General features: G+C 43.7%; 1 protein-coding gene across 2 annotated transcripts in view; it reads right to left on the bottom strand.

Moving 5' to 3' along the window:
• TMEM241 (transmembrane protein 241) overlaps positions 1–22,945 on the bottom strand; it is a 168,160-nt gene that overhangs the window by 88,802 nt on the left and 56,413 nt on the right. For both annotated transcript variants that reach the window (XR_005212224.1, XM_037806171.1), the window contains exons 4-5: positions 17,122–17,203; positions 6,928–7,005 (exon numbers count right to left, since the gene is read on the bottom strand). Coding sequence is in view for 1 of the 2 variants with exons in the window: in XM_037806171.1 (XP_037662099.1) it covers positions 6,928–7,005; positions 17,122–17,203 (160 nt within the window). In the remaining variant the exon portion in view is untranslated. The remainder of the gene's footprint in view (positions 1–6,927; positions 7,006–17,121; positions 17,204–22,945) is intronic.

Genomic DNA, 22,945 nt, shown 5'->3' with positions numbered 1-22,945 from the left:
AAAATATACTACAATTTGTGTAAATATGTATATAGATGTGCACAGAAAAAAGTCTGAAGAGAAGATTGTGAACTCAAGGAAGTAGAATCATACTTCATTTCTTGGTTGTTTATTTTCCCCCTGCATTTTCTACAACTTACATCACATCATATTACATTCATAAAGGGAAAAAAAAAAAAGATTCTTTTAAATAATTGAAAAGATCCCTGAGAAGAAATGATGTTTTTCTGCTAGTGATGAAATGAGTAGAAGATTGGAACTATGTTAGTGTTTATCCAAAGGTTTCCAAGGAAAGGTCCTCTCGTCCTGGAGGTCTGAGCCCATCTCCAGAGAGGAGGGGGGTTCCCTGCCTGGTGGAAATACCCCTTGAGGACGCTCCCAGCCCCTGGGTCCCACACTCGACCTGGTCTGTCTGACCCAAACTTGGTTTCCTGAATCGACTTGTCCACCAAGAAGAAACATTCTGTGGAGATGCCCAGATCTTATCCCTCAACCAGGCAAATCTTCATTTTAAAATTCATATAAAAGGCTCTGTTTCATGAGAAAGAGGTCTCTGGGGAATCTGGCTCCCACACAGTAAGAGAATATGGAGGTGTTAAGGGATGTACATAGAGTGAATGAGGGGTGCTTGAAGAGGTTTGCTGTCAGGTTAAGAGGAAAGTGACCAGGGGACTGGGCAGGACACTGCCACACACCTGCCGGGCAGTTGGGGCATCTGAAGCCATCCGGGTGACAGCAGCAGAGGAAACAATCCTCGTCTGAGCCCAGGACTCGCGAGGGCTGAGTGATGGAGGCTCTGAGGGAAGAGATGAGGCCCTGAACTAAGACGGTGCAGCAGGGGCTGCAGAGGAGGGGACTGTGGCAGAGACATCAGGATGGCGAATGAGCAGATGTGGCGACAGACTGGCTGTAGAGGGGAAGGGACCCCAAGGACCCGAGGATAGGAATTCCCAAGTGACAGGCAGGTCTGGGGAACAGAGCAGTTCCATTTTCATCCCTTCGCATTTCTGATGGCCATGAGCAGCCAGGTGGAGAACCGGAGGACAGCGGGACTGGACTGGAGGAGGGGATGGGGAGTCACCATGAGCAGAGGGAAGCTGAGGCCATGGTGTGGGTGACATCAGCCAGAAAGCATGTGGCCTGAGAACACAGGGCTCCTAGGACGGAGTCCTCGAAGGCGGGCAGGGAAGAGAGCCAGGCAGGGAGCAGGTCAGGAAGGCCACGGGGGCAAAGAGCGTGACGACAGCATAGGCTGCCAACAAATGCACATAGATGAAGTCACCGGCGACGTCAGAGGGAGCGCAGGGGGACAGTGGGGATGGAGCAGGAATGGTTCAAAGGTAGATGGGACCCAGTCTGACTCTCTGTAGGATGCTGCGGTGGGGCAGGGAAGGGGCGAGGGGAGGCAAGAGCTGGAGGGGCACATGTGAGCAAAACGGGCTTGCTGGTTTTTCTGCTTGCAGGTTGTTTTATGAACACACTTTTTCAGAGTTGGGCCCGTGAGAGTCAGTCTCCTGGGCCAACCCATTCTTGGTGAACCGACAGCACTGAGAGTGTTTATGGGGGCTTAGGTAATGAGGCAGCATAGGTGTGGGGAGAGGCCTCAGACCCCCGGGAAGGACACATCTCCTGAACGTCCACAAGAGCCCTCCGGAAGCGGCCAACTAGCCTCCCTATGGTTTATAAGTCTCCCATATCCTGTATGAAACCATTTCAAATGGGCAGAGGTCAGAGAAATATAAATAATAAAAATAGTCCTGAGCATGTAGGATGAGCCAGAGACTGTTCAAAGTACTTAACAAGTGCGTCTCGCTGAGTACCCTCAACAGCTCTGTGTCAAATGTCGTTATTACCCGCTCTTCATAGACAGAGGCTGGGAAGGTGGAGGAACTTCTCTAGCTGGTCTGAAGTCGAGCTGAGGATGGAAAGAAAAGCTGATCTCTACAGGGTATGCTCATGCTCCCAGCAGGTTGTGTCTACCTCCACCAAGACATGATCATGTGGCTCAAGATTAGCCATCAATACAGATGCAAAAATTCTCAACAAAATACTTGCAAATCAAATCCAAAGACACATTGAAAAAATCATACACCATGACCAAGAGAGGTTCATTCCAGGCATGCAAGGGTGGTTCAACATAAGAAAATCAATCAATATATTACAACACATTAACAAATCAAAAGAGAAAAATCAAACGATCATCTCAATAGATGCTGAAAAAGCATTCAACAAAATCCAACATCCCTGAAAGGAAATGAAATAAGCTTCAGTGGCAGAGAGATTCCAAAAGGAGCCGAGAGGTCACTCTGGTGGGCCCTCTTACGCACACTTTAGACAACCCTTTTTAGGTTCTAAAGAATTGGGGTAGCTGGTGGTGGATACCTGAAACTATCAAACTACAACCCAGAACCCATGAATCTCGAAGACAGTTGTATAAAAATGTAGCTTAAGAGGGGTGACAATGGGATTGGGAAAGCCATAAGGACCACACTCCACTTCGTCTAGTTTATGGATGGATGAGTAGAAAAATAGGGGAAGGAAACAAACAGACAAAGGTACCCAGTGTTCTTTTTTACTTCAATTGCTCTTTTTCACTCTAATTATTATTCTTGTTATTTTTGTGTGTGTGCTAATGAAAGTGTCAGGGATTGATTTAGGTGATGAATGTACAACTATGTAATGGTACTGTAAACAATCGAAAGTACGATTTGTTTTGTATGACTGCGTGGTATGTGAATATATCTCAATAAAATGATGATAAAAAAAAAAAGTTAACTCCATATTCAAATAATCAAAAAAAAAAAAAATCCAACATCCCTTTTTGATAAAAACACTTCAAAAGGTAGGAATTGAAGGAAACTTCCTCAATATGATAAAGAGCATATATGAAAAACCCACAGCCAGCACAGTACTGAATGGTGAGAGATTGAAAGCCTTCCCTCTAAGATCAGGAACAAGACAAGGATGCCCGCTGTCACCACTGTTATTCAACATTGTGCTGGAAGTGCTAGCCAGGGCAATCCGGCAAGACAAAGAAATAAAAGGCATCCAAATTGGAAAAGAAGAAGTAAAACTGTCATTGTTTGCAGATGATATGATCTTATATCTGGAAAACCCTGAGAAATCGATGATACAGCTACCAGAGCTAATAAACAAATTTAGCAAAGTAGCGGGATACAAGATTAATGCACATAAGTCAGTAATGTTTCTATATGCTAGAAACGAACAAACTGAAGAGACACTCAAGAAAAAGATACCATTTTCAATAGCAACTAAAAAAATCAAGTACCTAGGAACAAACTTAACCAAAGATGTAAAAGACCTATACAAAGAAAACTACATAACTCTACTAAAAGAAACAGAAGGGGACCTTAAAAGATGGAAAAATATTCCATGTTTATGGATAGGAAGGCTAAATGTCATTAAGATGTCAATTCTACCCAAACTCATCTACAGATTCACTGCTATTCCTATCAAAATTCCAACAACCTACTTTGCAGACTTGGAAAAGCTAGTAATCAAATTTATTTGGAAAGGGAAGATGCCTCAAATTGCTAAAGACACTCTAAAAAAGAAAAACAAAGTGGGAAAACTTACACTCCCTGACTTTGAAGCTTAATTATAAAGCCACAGTTGTCAAAACAGCATGGTACTGGCACAAAGACAGACATATTGATAAATGGAATTGAATTGATAATTTGGAGATAGACCTCCAGAGCTACGGCCAACTGATTTGATAAGACCCCCAAAGCCACTGAACTGGGACAAAACAGTCTTTTCAACAAATGGGGCTGGGAGAGTTGGATATCTATATCCAAAAGAATGAAAGAGGGCCCCTACCTCACATCCTGCACAAAAATTAACTCAAAGTGGATCAAAGATCTCAATATAAAAGACAGTACCATAAAACTCCTGGAAGATAATGTAGGGAAACATCTTCAAGACCTTGCATTAGGCGGCCACTTCCTAGACTTTACACCCAAAGCACAAGTAACAAAAGAAAAAATAGATAAATGGGAACTCCTCAAGCTTAGAAGTTTCTGTACCTCAAAGGAATTTGTCAAAAAGGTGAAGAGGCGGCCAACTCAATGGAAAAAAAATTTTGGAAACCATGTATCTGACAAAAGACTGATATCTTGCATATATAAAGAAATCCTACAACTCAATGACAATAGTACAGACAGCCCAATTATAAAATGGACATAAGATAGGAAGAGACAGTTCTCTCAGGGGGAAATACAAATGGCCAAGAAACACAAGAAAAAATGTTCAGCTTCACAAGCTATTAGAGAGATGCAAATTAAGACCACAATGAGATATCATCTCATACCAATTAGAATGGCTGCCATTAAACAAACAGGAAACTACAAATGCTGGAGAGGATGTGGAGAAATTGGAACTCTTATTCATTGTTGATGGGACTGCAAAATGGTTCAGCCACTCTGGAAGTCAGTCTGGCACTTCCTTAGAAAACTAGATATAGAGCCATCCTTCAATTCAGCGATTGCACTTCTCAGTATATACCTGGAAGATCTGAAAGCAGTGACACTAACAGATATCTGCATGCCAGTGTTCACAGCAGCATTACTCACAATTGCCAAGAGATGGAAACAACCCAAATGTCCTTCAACAGATGAGTGAATAAATAAAATTTGGTATATACATACAATGGAATACAATGCAGCTGTAAGAAGGAACGATGTTGTGAAACATATGACAACATGGATGAACCTTGAAGACATAATGCTGAGCGAAATAAGCCAGGCACAAAAAGAGAAATATTATATGCTACCACTAATGTGAACATTGAAAAATGTAAAACAAATGGTTTATAATGTAGAATGTAGGGGAACTAGTGATAGAGAACAGTTAAGGAAGGGGGAATGATAACCCAGTAAGAACAGATAAGCTATCGTGGGTAAATTTGACGTTCTGGGAATGCCCAGGAACGACTATGGTCTTTTAATTTCTGATGGTTGCGGTAGGAACAAGTTCACAGAAACGTTGCTATACTAGGTTATTTTGTTGGGGTAGAGTAGGAACATGTTGGAAGTAAAGTAGTTATCTTAGGTTAGTTGTCTTTTTGTTACTCCCTTGTTATGGTTTGTTTGAAACGTTTTTTTATTGTACGGTTTTTTAAAATTTTTTTTATATAGTTGATTTAAAAAAAAAGAGTTAATAAAAAAAAAACAATGAAAAAAATATGCAGAGCCCCCTTGAGGAGCTGGTGGAGAATGCAGGGGTGTTGGGCTTCCCCACCTCGATGGTTCCTGATGTGATCACAGACATAGGGGACTGGTGGTTTGATGGGCTGAGCCCTCTACCACAGGACTTGCCCTTGGGAAGGCTGTTGCTGCGAAGGAGAGGCTAGGCCTCCCTATAATTGTGCCTAAGAGCCTCCTCCCGAATGCCTCTTTGTTGCTCAGATGTGGCCCTCTCTCTCTAGCTAAGCCAACTTGGAAGGTGAAATCACTGCCCTCCCCCCTACGTGGGATCTGACACCCAGGGGAGTGAATCTCCCTGGCAACGTGGAATATGACTCCCAGGGAAGAATCTAGACCCGGCATCGTGGGATGGAGAACATCTTCTTGACCAAAAAGGGGATGTGAAAGGAAATTAAATAAGCTTCAGTGGCAGAGAGATTCCAAAAGGAGCCGAGAGGTCACTCTGGTGGGCACTCTTATGCACAATATAGACAATTAGGTTCTAATGAATTGGAATAGCTAGCAGTGAATACCTGAAACTATCAAACTACAATCCAGAACCCATGAATCTTGAAGACGACTGTATAAAAATGAGGGGTGTAATGTAGCTTATGAGGGGTGACAATGCGATTGGGAAAGCCATATGGACCACACTCCCCTTTGTCTAGTTTATGGATGGATGAGTAGAAAAATGAGGGAAGGAAAACAAAACAAAACAAAACAAAACAAAAGGCACCCAGTGTTCTTTTTTACTTGAATTGCTCTTTTTCACTTTAATGTTTATTCTTATTATTTTTGTGTGTGTGGTAATGAAAACGTCAAAAATTAATTTTGATGATAAATGCGCAACTATATAATGATACTGTAAACAATTAAATGTACGCTTTGTTTTGTATGACTGCATGGTATGTGAATATATCTCAATAAAATCAATTAAAAAAAAAAAGATTAGCCATCAGAGTGTTTGCTCTCCTCACTACATCAGCTCTTCTCTGTACCCCGAGGGTCGGTCCCAACCTCGCCCAGCGCTGAGTCAATGAGCATCTTCCCTTATGTTTGAAGGGATGCTGTGATAGCTAATTTCATGTGTCAGCTTGGCTGGGTTATGGTGCCCATTTGCTTGGTCAAGCAAGCACTGCCCTGATTGTTACTGTGAGGGTATTTCATAGATGAATTTAAACCATCAGTCAGTTGATTGCATCTATGGATGGCTGCATCTACAATCAACAAAGGAACCTGCCCTCAGCTATGAGAGAAATCTCCTCATCCATTCAGTTGGAGGTCTTAAAATGAGAACTGAGAGTTTCAGCAGACAGAAAGAAGAGTTTCTATCTCTACCTCTGTCAGCCGGTTTCTCCTGGAGAATTCAACTTCACCTTCATCAGAATGTCCAACTGATAGCCTAACCTATGGAATTCAGACTTACCAATCCCCATGGTCACATGAGTCAATTCCTAGAATAAATCTCTTAATATATAACAAAGATGCATACATACATATACATACATACATACATGTCCCTTCAGTTCTGTTTCTCTGGAGAACCCTGACTAACCCAGATTTCAAAACTGTGATCCCCACAATCTGACCAATGTCAGGCAGTCTTGACTGGAAATTGGTGGCAGGAAGAGGTAGACATTAACTTGGACCATAAGAAAAAAAAAAAGCTTCTTTGAAATTTAGAGCAACAGGAATGAAACTCGCATTTTGTCCCATCATTTACCTCTTTTTGAAAACACTTCTGGTACCCGCAGATGATAACTTCAGCTACATTATGCAACGTGAGAAACACAGGAATGGCCTGAAAGAAAACAGAGTCATAGGTATGAAAACATTTTCTTCAGTCTCGTAATCACATAATTCTTGATTTTCACTTAAAAATAAAGATCTCTGGGAACTCCAGGCATTCACGTAAGCAATCCTCTCCAGCCAGAGTGGACCGGAGTGCTTTGTTGTAGTACCATTATGGGTAGGGTGGAGAGGCTCCCCTCCTGCAGGTATTCTCATCAACAAACACTTATTGAGCACCAACTGTGTGTCAGGCTCCATGCTAGGTACGGGGACGCGTTTTGTGAACCAGGTGGACATGTGACGGTGTTTTACGGTAAGTGCCACAAAAGGACTACACAGCAGGGGACCATACCCTGTGAGGGGACTGCCAGTCTTCCTGAAGGAAGTCAAGTCCAAAGCCTTAATGAAAACAGAAAGCTGCTCTGGAGTGAGCCAAACCAAAAGAGAGGCAAGAGCTGCAGGCTGAGGAGGACGTGAAGGCCCAGACAAGTGAGTGAATTTGGCTTCTTCAAGGAACTAGCGGAAGTTGAGCCTGGCTGCAACATAAAATGGAAGAGGAGAGCGGGGGGAGGTGAAGGTGAGAGGTCAGGCAACTGGGACCTGGTCCCGAGGGCCACAGCAGCCAATGGACATCAGACCTGCATGTTGAAGGCACTTGAGCTGTAGCGTAGAGAACAGGCAGAAGTCCAGAAGTGTGGAAGGCTGAAAAATGGCCTGCAAAAGACTTGTATACTCTAATGCCCATTATCTGAGTGTTACACTACACAGAAAAGGGGTCTCTCCAGAGGAGATCAAGATAAGGATTTTGATGTGGGAGATTATGCTGGATTACTGGTGGATCCCAAATGTAACCACACACACCCTCATAAGAAGGAGGGGAAGGCAGATGTTACACCCACAGAAGGAGAAGGCTACGTGAAGATGAAGGAGAGAGAGATTTAAGATGCTGGCCTTGAAGCCTGACATGATGCAGCACAATCCAAGGAGCGGCTCAACCACTGAGAGCTGGAAGGGGCAAGGAATAGCTTCTCCCCTAGAGCCGCTGCCCACACTGTGATCTCAGCCCAGTGAGAGGGATTTAGGACTTCTGGCCTCCAGAACTTTGAGAGAATAAATTTTAGCCACCCAGTCTGTGGTAGTTCTTTTACAGCAGCCATGGAAAACTAACACAAGGAGCAACAAGATCGTGGCCAGAACATGGTGGTGGCAATGAGGGGGGAGAAGAGTGGCCAGATTAAGGAAATACTTAGGGATGAACTGAAAGGATTTGGTAAGTATTTGAATAACTGTGATCAGTTTTGCAAAAACAAACAAAAATAATAATAAAAGATAAAATGGGAAGGGAAGCTACAAAGTACCACTTCGTAGGCTGGTGGGTACAGCAATTATCCGCTGTCCATTTCCTGTTGTTGAGCTAGAACGGCAGTCTCTCCTAACCTGACAGGTAATCTTGACAAGGTGAGGGGGCAGAATTAAGGGACATGGGATTCTTCTGTTATTGTCTTTGTGGTTGATGATGATAACGATGCTTCCTGGAAGGTGGAAAAAGATAAAGAATAAGAACTTGGGTTTTGATAACAGGCTGGGGTTCAGACTCCAGCTCCTCCATCTGCTACTGGAGCAAAGCACTTTACTTTTCCAAACTTTAGTTTCCTTATCTGCAGTATGAGGATAACAAGACCTGTAACCTGGAGCTGTTGTGAGGAGTGATTGAAAAAATGTCAAGAAAGGCTTCTGCTTGGAGCGTGGGAGCACAGTACAAAAGACTACTGCTATCTTCCACCAGCAGTCCCGCTCTTAGGGCACCCATTTAAAGATTATGCTGCTTGTCTACTTCCAGCTGTACTAATTTTTCATCTTTTTGGAGACTATATTTTTACCTTGTTTTAAAAATATTTAAAAAAAAAATTTATAACTTGTTTTAGTATTTTGTTCTGATTTGCGCTGTTTTATTTCTTGAGTCCTAGCCTTATATTTTCCTTATCTTTTCAAAGTATTCTTCTTTTACTTTATCTTTCATTACAAGTTCATTTTTTTCCTTTTAAAATCATGCTTTATCCATTTTAATTTTTTTTTTCATTTCTTTATATTCCTCTGAAATATTTATATTTTAAATTATTTTTGTGTGTTTTAAGATGATTGAAGAGATTGCTTATATTTTCTTTAAAATTGGCTTTATCTATTGGGCTCATGTTTGGCAAACTCGGGCCCTGGATTTCTAGTTCTTGACTTGAGGAGGTAACAAAGAAACTTTTGGCCCGGTTAATCATGTGATACCTGCGTGTGAATGTGAAAGGGTGACCTGGAGCCTATCAAATTATTTATTTAAAATGGCTTTTGCCATTTTTAAAACTAGTAATGAGACCAGATCTAGGCCTGAGATTATGGAACTCTACATCCTCATAGTCCTCAAAAACAGAGTTGATTTTCTCAATTTTCTACATGAGGGGCAGTTTTCTCAATCTTTGTAGGCTCTAGGCCCTATTCTGATCAGATTCTGGAAAAAGATGGATCTACATATGTAGAATTGATTTAAAAATTCACTAATAGCTAACATGTATCTATTGCCTTCAATGTTTCAAGCACAGTACTATTCATTTTATTTGCATTCTCTTATTTCAACTTCCCACCAACTCTATTAGTAGACGTGATTACTGTGATTTTATAGATGAGGACATTAAGGCTGAGGGAGACGGAGCGACTTGCTCCAGCACTCACCGCTGGTTGAGGGGCAGATCCTTGACTGCAGCCTGGCCCGTCTCACTGCAAAGCTCACACTCCCAGCCTCATGCTATAAAACCCACGTCACGCCAAGGACGTTGTACCAAGTGAAAACTTCTTGGACCCATCACTGTCCAAAGTCCAATTTGACCAGCTGGTTCCAAATCGTGCCAACTTGCTTACTCTAGTCATACCTGGAAAACCCAGAGTGATATCTATGCCACTTTTTAAAGAGCTATCTTCCACTCCTACTTAAATTCTGAATCTGAGTTGCTCAGGCCGTTTTCCTACTCAGAAGCCACGAGGCCTTAGAGACAGTTATTCTATAATTGACCAGTTACATTTTTTACCAACCGTGTAGAAATCTTTAAAAAACAATCTAAAATGGTTTGCAGCTTTAATAAATGACTGGTCTTTTCTTGACCTGTAAACTCTGTGAACAAGACCCTGGGTTACACTAGACAAGAATGATGCTACCTTAGTCCAGGAGGCCCCTCCCACCCACCCCCCAACCCATCCTGTCAGTGACTGTGGAGTCAGGGTCAGTAGGACTCAACTCTTGTCAAATCAGACAGGAGTTCTAAGAAACGTTAATAGCAATAAAAGCCAAGATTTCGGAGAGCCTATGATGTGCCAGGCACTTTCCTGACTCCTACATGTTTTACCTCATTTAATGTTCACCATAACTCTATAAGGTAGATACAATTAACATCTCCATTTTCCAGATAAGAAGAGCAAAGGATGTGTTCTGGTTCTCTTTTTAACATGCATCTTATTAATCTGAAACTGCTTTTAGGTGATTTGGGTGCTTGCATGCTGCTAAAGAGAAGAGAAAAATAAATATGTTCTTCCACACTGTCAAGACTCGAGGAATGGCCTCAACAACAAAAGATTCTACCCTGTATCACCAGAAAGCCCAGCCCAACATCAACTACCATAAAGCCCAAATCATCGTTTTTTACACACATCTGACCAAATGTAGTGGACCAAATTCAACTATACTGCAGGCCAATTCATTTAACAACCTAGAGCACAATTTGCAACTAATTTACACTTAGGGTCCATTAGCTTAAAATTCAACATTTCATCATGTACCATAGAAATTTTTCTATGGCTATAATGGGAAATATGTAACTATTACTTAGAAATGTTTCATGGTACCATGCTTCTCTGAGCAGAACTCTGAAAGCCTTGCTTGTTATTTGTTCAGGTGCTGGGCCTGACTTAGTACAGTTTTCTATGGAAAACCCTGGCCCTGCTCACAGGCACGTCTCTGGCTCACTCTGCAGAGGTGTGGAGCACCCCCTTTTTCAAGCATAGGTCCTGGATAGCCTCCTCAATTCTGATAAAAGAACGTCAATCTTACCTTCCTTTGAAGCAATTTTAAACATGTGGACATATCCTTTATCTACCATATAGAATAACTGCACTCCAGGCTCTTGCCAAAGACTGATTTTGAACAGTTTGCAACCCAACTTTTCTCAAAATCGTGCATGCAAGAAATAATGCAGCTTGAGGACTGCCCAGGAGGAGTTTGCCCATCCCTGAACGGTGTCAGGCACCCAGAGAGCAGGGGCTTCACCTCCAGTTTTACCCCCAAGAGAACTGCTCCTACTGAACTGTACTATATCATTATGCCTCTAAAATCCTTGAAGAATCCTAGATATGAACTCACAATTTTTTGTTACAAGGACATTAAAAACTCTGCCCCACTAAGTCACCCAGTCTACCCTTTAGAAAGACTCAGAAGAACTTCCCCTCAGGCCTGAGAGCCAGGAAGAGCTGTGTTTCTCTTGAGCCACATTTGCTTTTTTTCTTACAAGCACTGAGAGTCTTGTAATGTTTGCATCTGACTGCAGAAAGCTGAGAGCCTTATTTTAGCTATTTGTTTATTGTGTAAGATATTACAGCATAAATTTTTATGTGCTAACTCTCTCTGTGGTCTACTTCAATTGCCCTTTACCTAGATTTCTTCTAAAATCCTATTCACACTCAAAAAAATATCTTTTTTTAGATAAGTATTCTTATAAGCTCTGTGGCAAGCCATGGCCTGAGCAAAACAGGCCTGCAGATCTTTGGTGCACAGCAGTCTGCGAGACCAAGGCAGCTAAATGTTTAACCTATCCTCTTTGTAACCCAGTAAGGAGAAAAAGGGTAAATTGACCTTCAAATGTAACTTTATGGGAAGCAGGCAGGAAGTGAGAGACTCTTAGTCTCACAAAAATTGCAAAATGTAATTGTACAAGTGTTATTCTAATCCTTCCTGTACCACCCCTCAGGTCAGAGTGACCTTGTTCCTGTATCTATGCTCCCCCCCAACCTTAGGAATGTCTTTGTCTAAAACCCTTATAAAAGGGCTTGCTGTTCTCTGAATCGTGCCGCCGATTGTCCCTGCGAAAGCTGCGCCTGCCCGGAGAGAGAAAAGCCATTTAAATTCTGCCTCCCTGTGAGTAAGCCCTAAATAAAGTCCATGTTTCAGCAGATGCTGGGCGTTTTCTTTCATCTTTTGACTGGTAAAGCCCCCTCGGGCTGTTACAAGGTCTCACTCAGCCTTTTTGGATGTTGGTGGAGTATTTGAATATGCATATATGTGCATATAAATGAGCACACGCATAATTTGATTTACATGGAATAAATTTAAATGTTTATTTACTTCAACTGTATTATTCTGTGATTAGATGGCAAAGTCCTTGGGGGCAGGGGCCCAGACTCCCCTTTTTCCCAATGAATCTCCAGGACCAATCTTTGGAGGCCACCTCTGTCCTTCATTTGAGCATTAGAAAAAGATGCTGATGTGTTTAGGGACCTTGTTGCAAAGAAAACTGGTACCTTCAAACACCAGAAGCTCCTGCTGCTTGGCAAAGATGCTAACACTAGGAGAGATGCATGGCAACAAGAAAAGGCCTAAGAGGCAGATTCAGTGTGACAGCTCGCTCACTTAGGGGCACGAACTCAGGAAATGGAGCAGACTTGTCTGCTCTCAGAAAATTGCTATTTTTCTTGCACTTTTTCCCCAAGTGTTTATAATAGAATTCAGTGACGTTAAACATGCACATTACATAGCACCCCAAAGGAGTTCTGAATGGGACAAGTGAGAACACATGATCATCCCCTCCTCTTCACACAATCCTCAAGAGGACTTCTATTGGAGCCCAGTTTTGAGAAACCATTTTATAAGGGTTTTGGGTTTAGATGGAGCAAGAAGATAACTAAAATCCAGAGGAGGGGTTTCATGTTTTCCCCCTGAGCCTGCACCTTACAGTACTACTTTGATCACCTCTGATAAGAAAACAACTGGAAGAAGGAGAGCTGTAGCTAGAGCTCTGCTCAGCCCTAAGAGGAAACATTATGAGAAGGCTCCCCATTCTCCACCATTATGTACATTCTTTTCTTTTGTGGATCCAAGTTCCATTACACGATACTGGAGCCAAACACAGGAGGGGATCAAAGAGCTCCAGTTTGCTGAGTAACTTCCCCCACATGGATTTAATTACCTGTGTGTGTCTCCCTTTGACCACCAGCCCCCTATCCCATCTCTGTGTCTAATGTGGTGAGTGAACATTGTGCTCATGGAAGAGAGAAACCCTGACAAGCAGTTAGGGAGGACCAAGCTCAAATACCTCGGTAAGGAAACCAATTCCAGTCCTGGGACGGTTTGCAGCCAAGTCCCTCCAGCTGTGGACCTTGGCTGCCCAAAGAAGGAAGCAGCATGGTTTGAGCAGCCAAGTCCAAGCAACACCTGGATAGCCTCTCCATGGCAAGCCACTGGTGTAAAGAATTTGCACATGTGTCCTAGACACACCAGCACAAGTGACTAGCTGAGAGGGCTGCAGGCCAGGAGAGACGTCTACACAGCAAGAGTAGTAATGACCCATCCAAGTTGTACTTTCTCTCCAAAGGCTGCCACACTATCGAGACATCATCACAGTGCCCTTGTCCAATGCAGGAACGAGGGTGAAACAGGCCAGACAGCGCTCTGGTAGCAGGGAAAGCAGCTAAACCATTCCTGTCCCTGCCTCCCCAGCAGATCCTGATGGACTCATCTCCTTTGGGTGCTGAGATTCAGGAAGGAAAGAGGGTAAGCTTTGGAGATGAACTGTTATTGTTGGACAGACCTGGGATTTTGAATCCCTGCTTTTACATTTAGTAGTCACTGAGCTTCACGCAAATAATCCGTGTCTCAGTTTCCTCATATGGAAAATGGGAGTAATAAGTCCGACCTCATGTCATGAGGACTGACAACAGAAAATGCTGGCACATGTGGAACACCTAACAGTCGTGTCGGCTGTGCCTGTGGTGAGTTGTGTGTCCCTGGCTGCTCTCCCCATTTTAAGTTCCTCAAGGCCAGGTATCATACCTTATTTGTCCTTAAGCCTCTAGCACATAGTAGACCCCTAACAAATACTTGCATAGACAGCTACCAAAATTGTCTCCTTTCCCTTAATCCTCCATATCATTCAGTTATGAGTCTGAGGTGGAATAATCAATAAGGAACTTGTCCCACAGAGCCTCTACAGAGTTCAACCAGCTTGCGCTCCTGAATTGCTCATCTGGAGAAGAGCCCTCCAAGGCTGTCAGATCAAGGCAACCTCCACGGAGCAGAGCTACCTCGAAAGCATTTTGCATAACAATACACCCACAGATTTTAACAGAGCACTTTCCCCCAATTCCTTGCGGATTCATTAAATTGACAACTTGGCGCCAGCAGATGGGTGCCTGTTTTCTATCTAACACAAGCTGTCTGAGGGCCTCCTGTTTGATCCACTCTATTAATTTTTAAGCAACTCTATAAAAACAGAGAACTCCTAAATCAAAGCAAAGCTGCTGGGTTAAGATATTTCTCTAAAAAAACCATGTGTCTCCTTCCCCTCTTCCTTCCACTCTAATCTGGTATGTTTGATTTCCGGTGGTTTTCTTTTGTTCAAAGAGTCTGGATTGCAACGGCTTCTTTTTGTTTGCTAAAGAAGGTCAACACTCCTCAAAGTGCTGGGACTGGAGACAATAAGGAGCTTGCACCAGAATACAGGGCTTCTTTCTTCAAAAAATCTTGTTACCAAAAAAAAAAAAAAAAAAAAAACAGCTCAACAAAATAGTGTGTTTAGTGCCAAAGTTGCTGTCTTTATGGTGATGAGTTCACAGTCTGGCGTGACCCGGGGACTACCCTTTGAGAAGCACTCTTCTAGGCTGCAGAACTCCCCACCTACCTGACAGCATACTACATGGACTTCTGAAGTTGTCCTGCTCACCCTTTTTTTGGTAAGACCCACCCCCTCTATACTAAGGACCCATTACACCCTCTCTCAGTCCATGGGATCCGAGTGGGGATCCCCAGGGCTGTCCAAGCAGTGTTCTCCGTCTCTCCAGTCACAGGGAGGCCACAATCTGGGACCAGACAGTTAACATCACACACACACCCTCTTCCGTCCCACTCCCACCCTCATTAGTTCTCAAATCAGAGATGGGCAGTAGCACTTAGTGAATCCTGGGCTCATGCAGGAGCTACCAGGAAGACAGTCTCTTTCCATTAGACTTAAAGTTCTGAAGATGTGAGCCTGGAGTTAGTACACCCATGAGGGTAGAGCCTGGATGTGAAACAGAGCAAAGACAGAGAGCAGAGCTGAGAGATGGAGGGAGAGAGATTGGATTCTGAGTATGTCATTGGAGCCCCTGGATTGAGCCATGCCTGAAGGGGATCTACCCTATGACTTTCAGATAGGTGAACCAATGAAATTTCTTTTTACATAGACCAATTGGGGAGCCTTCTAACCCTTGCAAGCAAAAGAGACTGCAGTTACACAGTTCTGCATGACTGTGTACCCTGGACTCATTCTGAAATCCACATGCATTGGTCCTAAAGAAACAAAGCTGAAAAGGCAAAATGTGAGGGGTCAGAAGAGCCACCACCCCCTGGCCCAGAGTTAGGTAAGGGACACCCTCCAGACCTAAGTTTCTCCCTCTGCCAGCTGAGTAGCATCAGCCTCAAGCATTGCCTCTCCAATGATTATGAGAATCTCATAAGAGATACAGAAGAAACCACTCTGGAAACATATGAGAAAGCACTGTATAAGCAAAAAAGATTCTTATTATTAGCATAATGCCTGACTCATTCAAACTTCAAAATTCTGGCATCCATAATGATCCAGAATCTACAAAAAATATTTAAAAACCTTTGAGTGACACATTGTTTTCAACCAATCCTATATTCTATACCATAGGAGAGGAAGCGCCCTCTGCAAGCCAGAAAATTATTTGTAAAGTGAGGCAGTAGCCCAGCAGGAGCCTGGGAGAATCAGGAAGAGGCAGCTGAAAGCCCAAGAAAGCCTGGGTTCCTGGGCTGGGCACCAACATAGGCTGTAGGTCATCTCTCAGGCCCACCCAGGACGCTGCTTCCCCTTTGCACACATCATTCCATCTATGCACGCTTGTGAATCATGAGAGAAAAGCCGTGATTCAATTCAGAAATCACATTCTCAACTGTGGTTCTGCAACTTTGGGGTTGTTGTCCTAACAGTGATATTGCTATCCAGTTAGGTGGATTTTGATGGTGTGTTTGTTTTTACCGTTTTTGAATGTGAGACCTAAAGGATCAATGTCACAATAAACTTTATGTAAAAAGACTAAAGTTGTTGTGCAAATTCTGCATTTTCCCGAAGGTCAGGATGCAACCATTTTCCCATAGATAAAAAGTTTGCTTTCAAGGTACAAGTCAGGGAGAGGCAGCAGTGTACTCAGCAGGCTGCTCCTGATTTTTAAGCTGCCCTCCGTCATTAGTGGTTTTAATGGATTCTCTTCTGATGGCAAATAGTGAGCTTTTTGAAGTTTCGAATAATGTATCTGGAAAGCAGCTTTGCTCTTCACTGCCTTTGCAGAGCCTGGTTCTGGGGGAAAGGTGTGGGAGGGTGGAACAGACAGCTCACTTTATTAACTGTCCCCATTGTACGGAGTGTCAGCTCTCTACCAGGCACCCTATGCACAGGATGGAGGCCATGGGTAGGGCTACAGTGTATCAGGAGCAGGGGGCAGGCAGAGCCTCCCTGCCTGCCCCGGGGACGGCCTGCATTCCAGCCAAGCACTGGCCCTGCTCTTCCTATGTCCGCAGGGAAGCAGCTGGGCAGGGCCTGTCTGTGGCTGCCTCTAAACATCGCTGCTCTGTTTCTGCTGCTCTGTCTATGCTTCTCCATCTTGTAAAACAAGCTGACCCTTCCTTGTTACCTGGTTATTTTCAATTCAGGGAGAGGGAGTAAAAGGCCCCATGTGGGCCTCAGGTCCAAGACCTGTTCTCCAATCTACTTTTACCATCATGAAAGCTGACACTCTGTACTCCACTGATCCACGGCTCGGATAAGTTACAAGAGGGAGGGGACGAGTAGTGAGGGAGTGTCCCCCCAAAACCTCCAACACTTACCAGTCTGGACAACGCTCTGGAGCCAGCATAGATTATACCCACAAACAGCACTGAAGCAGGGAGCCACGCACAAACATCAGACCTGGAAAGAGGGAAAAAGCCATAATGCTTTCACCAAGTTATGTAAAAAAGACCTGGCTGCACGGCGTTGACTCTCCAGAACCACCACGCACTGCAGCAGGGGTGACTTAGCCATCCCTGAGTGACTCGTTGGGTGTGACGTGGTCCTTTACCCACGATGGAGGCAGGAAAAGCCACACACACACACACACACACACACACACACACACACACACACACACACACACACCACGGATGCTGGAATTCTACCAACTGCCCACCATTCCTGATCCCACAGATAAAGCACAAAGGAGCAGGAAGCTGGAAAAGCCTGGCTGCAGGATGGAAGAGAGAACAAACAGATTGCTTTTTTTAAAAAGGGGTAGTGAACATTACTCTTTGGATTTTAAGTAGGCCAGAAGTTTTGAATCCATGTCCAATTATTAAAAATAAAAAGAGGATAATTTACCCAGGCAATATGTCACACAGCTCCGTGGAACCACATCAAAAGGAACCACAGTGTCAAAGGAAAGAATCCGGAAAAAAAAAAAAAAAAGAGTGCCAGAGCTTCAGCTAGGTGGCCGTATGGTGACTTCCAACTGTTAACCTGGCATTCTCGGAATACCGGTTCAGGGAATCTTCAAGGACTTCTGAAGCACACATTTCTTGGATTCGATTAGCGGCCACCCCAGGAACCACTTTTCCATTTCAGTTTCAAATCTCGTTCTCTTTTTGAGAAAAGCGAAGTCTCAGCTTTTACATAGAGTGCTTATCATTGATGTTGCAACTCGCTTCCCCCATCAGCTACAAATGCATTTGAACCATTATTTCAAGTTCCTGGAGTTACTCTAATAATGGATATAAATAAATGAAACCATTCCAACAGGATATAGCATCATAATTCTGGCTAACTCAATGAACTGCTCTCCTGGAATGGTGCCTGCCCAATAAATGGTCTTTGCTGGTTTTATTAGCACAAGCAGGTGCTCTATCCATGATGAAACCTGCTTTTTTTAATAACTCAATTTTATTAAGATAATTCACATACCATACAACCATCCAAAGTGCACAATCAGCTGTCCACAGTACCACCACATAGTTGTGCATTCATCACCCCAATCCATCTTCCACACATTCTCCCTATACCAGAAAAAGTGAAAACAAGAACAAAAAAATAAAAGCAAAAAAGGAACACCCAAATCATCCCCAACCTCCCACCCCATTCTCCATTCCGTTTCCTGTACCCACCCTTCTACTCATCCATCCATACACTGGGTAAAGGGAGTGCGATCCACAAGGCTTTCACAATCACACCGTCACCCCTTGTAAGCTAATTGCTATACAATCGTCTTCAAGAGTCAAGGCTACCGGGTTGTAGTTTGATAGTGAAACCTGTTTTTGTACGAATTCCCAAAGAAGCTGGCATTAAAATGCTCCCGATCACTAGTAAGGCCTTCAAACCTTACTTGCCACATAGTAAAAAGTTATTCAGCAAATATTTATAGCAAATTGCAAAGTGCTGAGAGCACAAGAATTAACAGGAGCACCAGCAGTTAACATTTGTTGAGCACTTGGTACAAAGCAGGCCCTGTGCTGAATGGTTTATATGCTTTATAAAAAAAAAAAAAAATTGCACAGCAATCTTATGAGGAAGGTATTGTTATTATCCCCACTGTATGGATGAGGAAACTGAGGCACAAAGATTTTAAGTCATTTCCCTGTAGTCAGAACAGCTGGTAAATGGCAAAGTCAGAATCTGAATTTGGTTCCTGGCTGACTCTAAAGCTCTATCTTTTTTTTTTTTTTTAATTGTGGTAACAAATAAAATCCAAATTTCCCATTTTAACTATTTTTAAGTATACAATTCGGTTTTTAACTCTATTCACAATGCTGTGCTATCATCACTACCATCAATTACCAAATCTTTTTCATCTCCCCAAACAGAAACTCTGTACCCATTAAGCAATAATTCCCCCTTCCCCATTCCTCCCAGCCCCCAGTAACTGCTAATCTACTTTCTGTCTCTAAGAATTTGCTTATGCTAGGTATTTCATATACGAGAACTAGAGTGTTTTTGTGACTGGCCTGTTTTACCAAGCATAACAGTTGCCTGGTTCATACACATTGTACCATGTTCCAGAACTTGATTCCTTTTTACAGGTGAATAGTATCCCATTGTTCAGATGTACCACATTTTATTTACCCTTTCATCTGTGGATGGGTCGATGGGCCCTTGGGTTGGCTACTGTGAATAATTGAAGCCTGAGCTTTTAACCATTCTTTTATACTCATAATCCAATGGGAGACACTGACATAAACAAGCAAGCTGCAAACACAACATGGTTTTGCTCCGACAGCCACCCAAGCAGCTAATTATCTGAGGACTACTCCCTGTCACCACTCGTCCTGTTGCAGTAACAGATGTCTGCAAACCCAGCCAGAAGGTGGACAGAGCAAGAAGGAAACCATCCCCCATCCTAAGGGGTCAAGAGTAACACCAGCCAGTTCTACTCTTCTAAGCAAAGGCCCTGATGTTAGACACTGGGCTCACCCTGGTGAGTGGAGACAGGCCACAGGCCCACGGCCTGTTGGGTACCGGAAGGCAGGGCATTGATGAGGAGGGAGGGGAGGCACCGGGAAAAACGACAGCTGGCCTCACTGAGGCTAGCCCGGGACTTTGGAATGTAAGGTCAGCGGGGCCCCAAATATTTGCAGTCCATCCCCTCTTAAAATAAACAAAGGAAACTCCTGCTGAGTGATGCGCTCCAAGTCTGAGCAGCCGGTGGACAGGAGGAAAACATTCCTCAGGAACATCTTGTATTTTAACCTTCCACCCTAAAATACAAAGAAGGGGCTTTTACTAGAAAAAATATATGCAGGTCTGTTTGGACCCAAGGGACGTCTGGGAAATGCTGTTGGGCAGTCGTGGGAGCTCCCTGCTCCAAACGTGGGCCACAACTTGGGCCCAGGCAGCCCTGGAGCTGGTGCTCCTACAGCCGCTCCACCCAGGGCCCACTCCCAGGCGGGCAGAGCCAAAGCAGTGGGCGCAACAGTGGACGTCAGACCCCTGCCCGAGGCACAGGTGGTGGCCGAGCCCTTCTTGAGTCTCTGCTCTCTCATCAGTGAGCCAGCTGCCTTCCTGCACCAAGCACCAACCTCAAAATCTAGCTGCTCCTCGGGGCAGTACATACGGGTCACTGGAAAGACTGCTGCCAGAACAGGTGTAGGCAAGGCAAATGTAAGAGGTTAGGGGAAAAAGGAGAAATCACTAAAAATTGAGAAGAAGTCTGCAGCTGAAAATCTGAAAAATCATAGAGTATATGTTAAGTATAGTTTATGCCAAAAAAAAAAGGCACCTGAGGGAACACCAGTCAACAATCCATATGCCAAAAACTTAGCAAATTAATGCATAATTGTACATCTTAAAATAAATAGATCAATTCCCCATTTTATGACTTTCAATTAACCCGCCATTTATCTGTGTGACTGTCAGATAAATGAGCTTTTGCACATATTATTTTCTCCCCCCCAATCACTGTAAGTTTTATAAAGGTAAGAACCATGTCTATTTTGCCCATGTAAATAAATGTACAATTATCACACTGATACATGTCACAAAGGAGACTATAAAGGATAATGCTATCCCATAAGGGCATCTGACCCAGTCAGAGAATATAGAAGGAGGTACCCTAAATAAGCGTTATTTGAGATGAGATCCAAAGTTAGTGGGTATAGGGGACGGGGTAGAGCTGAGGAAGGGACACAACATTCCAGACATAAATATAGCATGTGTTAAGGCCTTGTGGCAGAAGGAAATTGGAGGAGGGCAAGTGAGAAGATGGGGGAACAAACATAAGGGTGGGGATGATATCATATGGCCCGATTTGCATTTTGAAAAGATTTCTCTGGCTACAATACAGACCTCTTCTTCCTCCTTCCCCCCTCTTTCTTCTCTCCCTGCTCCCCTCCCTCATCCTCCTTCCCTTTCCAACTTCTTTCACAGGTGTGAGGCCCACATGGCCGTCTAGAGGCTCTCCCAACTGCTCCTGCTCCATCTCCCTTTACCTTTCACAGGCAATAAATCTTGCAACTCTAATTGTGTCTTGGTGTCTGGATACATAGACTCATCCACAGATGGTCAAATAAATACACTCTAGCGTTGAGCTCTCGGTGGGGGGGGGGGGGGAGTGGTGGAGAGCAACACATAGAGCAATGAGAGGCAGGTGGGTCAGGGAAGTGGGTGCAGAGCATGCCGGGGGTGTGGAGGGACAGCAGGGAAGATGGTGGGAGAGACTGGAGGGGGGCATGGGAAAGAGGGGAAGGAGATAGGTTCAAGGAGGTGGCCAAGGGCTGGACCCCTCAGGGCTTTGGAGGCTGTGGAAGGGACAGGGATTGCTTCCCACCAGTGCAGGAAAGCCGCTGCCCTGTGCTGGACTTGGAAGACCACGATCTGATTCACATTTCAAAGGCTCACTTTCCACACTGTGGAGGACAAACCAGGGGGTGGGTGGGGACATGGGGGGTGCAAATCAGCCAGCGAAACCGCTAGGATGCCAGAGGTGACTGTCACACGGACCACAGAAAAGGCAGGAAGGGAAGCGAGTCCTTACCGTCGGGTATTCATCATTCTGGGTAGCATGTTTGGAAACTGTTCTGGTTTGCTAATGTTGCCATTTCGCAAAATACCAGAAATGGATTGTCTTTTATAAAAGGGGTTTATTTGGCTACAAATCTACAGTTTGAAGGCCCTAATAGTGTCCAAATTAAGGCATCAACAATAGGCTACCTTCAATGAACACCGATGGTGTCCAAAAAATCTCTGTTAGCTAGGAAGGCACAGGCACGTGGCTGGTGTCTGCTCCAGAGTCCTGGTTTCAAGATGACTTTCTCCCAGGACATTTCTCTCTAGGCATCTGGCGGTATTCTCTTAGTTTCTTCCAGGCAAACTCTGGACTAGCAAAAGTCTACTTTCAATGGCCATCTCCAAAATGACTCCCTCGGCTGCAACAGCACTGGGTTCCTTCTGTTGTCAGCTGTTTTATATGGCTCCAGTGATTTAATTAAAACCCACCCTGAATGGGTGGGGTAACACCACCGTGGAAATTATCCAATCAAAGTTGATTGAGTCACATCTCCATGGAAACAATTAAAGGGTTCCAACCCAATCAACAGTAATACGACTGGCCCCATGAGATTGCATCAAAAAAACATGGCATTTTGGGGGATATAATACATCCAAACGGGCACAGACACCTTTTCTATTTGCATAATGTGAAGAATTATTTACTCGTGCTGCTATTTCAGGAACAAGACGTTGGGTCCATGATGGCTAATGTTCAAAACTCAGAGGGTCAGACCTTTCAATAGCCACCTGATGCAGATACAATTCGTGACAACTGAATTTTTCATACTTTCCAGCTAGTCTGGAGAAGAGGTGAAGATAAGAACTACAAATGTGGTATTTCTTTGTGCTTTATTGCCTCTTGAAATATTCTTTGAATCGTTTCTTCAGGAAGAAATGTAGCTGCAATTTTAAAATCCCAGTTAGCTCTGCTCTAACTGAAGATTATTTTCTAGAAGGATGCAGCAATGAGTAATGGAATCAGACCTGGTTCTGGGCACCAGAGAGTATAGTCTTAGAACATTTACATGGTTACCCAAATATTTTGAAATTAAAATCAGTTCTCTTCACTCTGGAGAACTTTCCAGCAATTAGCAGATTAAATTTAACGAATACCTCTAAGGGACGAGAACCGAAGCCAGT

This window comes from Choloepus didactylus, chromosome 16 (genome assembly GCF_015220235.1).
Source record: "Choloepus didactylus isolate mChoDid1 chromosome 16, mChoDid1.pri, whole genome shotgun sequence".
Taxonomy (NCBI): Eukaryota; Metazoa; Chordata; class Mammalia; order Pilosa; family Megalonychidae; genus Choloepus; species Choloepus didactylus.
The sequence above is the reverse complement of the archived record's forward strand: the minus strand, read 5'-3'. Positions and strand labels throughout refer to the sequence as shown.